The 1,820-nt window shown below is 32.1% G+C and overlaps 1 protein-coding gene across 1 annotated transcript in view; it reads right to left on the minus strand.

The window, feature by feature from the left end:
- Positions 1-1,709, minus strand: part of LOC116850646 (alpha-tocopherol transfer protein-like) — a 3,823-nt gene extending 2,114 nt beyond the window's left edge. Inside the window, exons 1-3 of the mRNA XM_032829157.1 lie at positions 953-1,709; positions 299-662; positions 3-53 (exon numbers count right to left, since the gene is read on the minus strand). Of these exons, the coding sequence (XP_032685048.1) occupies positions 3-53; positions 299-662; positions 953-1,236 (699 nt within the window). The 5' untranslated portion in view covers positions 1,237-1,709. The remainder of the gene's footprint in view (positions 1-2; positions 54-298; positions 663-952) is intronic.
- Between the last annotated feature and the right edge of the window lie 111 nt (positions 1,710-1,820).

A 1,820-nucleotide genomic window follows, 5' to 3' on the forward strand; every position in this document is an offset into this window, starting at 1 on the left:
GCTTCTATCGGAAAGTACGTTTTTGCACTTTCCAATGACGTGTGAAAGTGTATCTGCAAAAAGATATTATTCAGTATTACATATTTTTTATTAAACAGAATTTCTAGAAGACTTTAATACGTAAACGTATGTAATGCAGTTTGATATTGTTGCAATCTTTTCTAACGTTATGACCTAAATTTCTTATATATGTTATATCGCGTGCTCCTTTCCTTCTCTTCCTACAAGTAGCAGCGGATCGCTAGAATAATAATTTTGTCGAAAATGAATGATTTGTTAAAATTTAAAATAATTTTACCAGACTTTGCAGTTTCTCGCTTATGAAAGGTTTCATTACGTTGTACACTATTTTCATAACTGGCGTTGTATTTATTATGTGGATCTGCTTCAGACGCATTGGCAAGGCATCTTGGATGTAGTATATGAATTTCTTTATTAAAGCTAAGTTTGTACGCCATACATGTGCCATTGTGAAACCCGTGGCATCATTGACAAGGATATTTCCTAATACTGATCCACGAGTCCAAAGAAATTCCTCGTACACCATGAGATTAGCATTTGTCGATTCATTAAAGAAGTAATGCGATGGATCCATATCGACAAGCCGTGACATCAGTATGCTATATCCTTCCTTTGTCGTAAGCTCTAGTGGAAGTACGGCCCTTTTTTACCAAGAGTAAAATTACTTATAGAAACTTCTTATACACAAATTTTTATTATATTATTCTAAATATAATTTCTAAATATATTAGACTATATAATTACTAAATGTTATAATTTTTCAAAACTAGAATGGTTGAAATTTTACAGACGAAATTTATGACGAGACTATGTAGACTATGAGACTATGAGATTATGAGACAAGTATTTATACGTATAATAAATCGTGTAAGTATATGTTCAAGTTGTAAGTACGTGTTTAGCTGTCAGTATCGAGAAACTTTGTACTTACGTGAGTTTAAAAGCATCTCGCAGTCCTTTCACTTTCCGTATATCTCTATTGGAGAATAGTTCCGGTATGTGAGTTCTATAAGTGTAGTAATTCTCGATTGTGCTCTTCGTCGGCTCTATACGATAATAATTACTGTGTAGAAATATGGCGAGCTCCACGTCCTGGATTTTCGGCAGATGCAGTTGTTTCTCACACCAATCCCTTAGAATTTGTATATCTGACAACTTAAGTTCTGGATTTTTTATTAGTTCTTCTTCGAGAGTAATACACTTTATGAGAGACATCACACTTAATGGTTGTATTTTCTATATGGTTGTAGTTTCTCTCTCACTTTATAAACACACTACTAATCTATCTCATTTATTGCCTCTATTTATTTATTAAATTCTTAATAGAATTTACACTGTTTGTCAAATTATATGATAACAGTGCGAATGAGTTTATTCGACTAGTGACAATTTTGCTTTCTAATAAACGCGTTTCGCTGAATCAAATCTTTACGTAACGTCTCGCTGCAACGTTTATGATATACTGCCCGTTACTACAAGCTATTCGTGAATAAGAAAGATCTTGACCACTGGTCTACCTCACTCTTGTGGTGAGCATATTTTAACATCATTTCTTCATACGTATCTTACGCATGCATATCTAATACATATTATGATCAGGATTTGCAATATATGTATTTTATGCAAAAGTACTTAAAATTGATTATGTAACATAATGTGCGCGCTCTTTCTCTCTCCTTTTCTCTGTGTCTGTCTCTCTCACTCTCTTTTTAGTAGACATTTTCTATAATTAATAATTGGAAAAGCTGGCATATATATATATATATATATATATATATATATATATATATATATATATA

Source organism: Odontomachus brunneus, unplaced genomic scaffold (assembly GCF_010583005.1).
Source record: "Odontomachus brunneus isolate Ranch 3 - 2012 unplaced genomic scaffold, Obru_v1 Obru_scaffold_151, whole genome shotgun sequence".
Taxonomy (NCBI): domain Eukaryota; kingdom Metazoa; phylum Arthropoda; class Insecta; order Hymenoptera; family Formicidae; genus Odontomachus; species Odontomachus brunneus.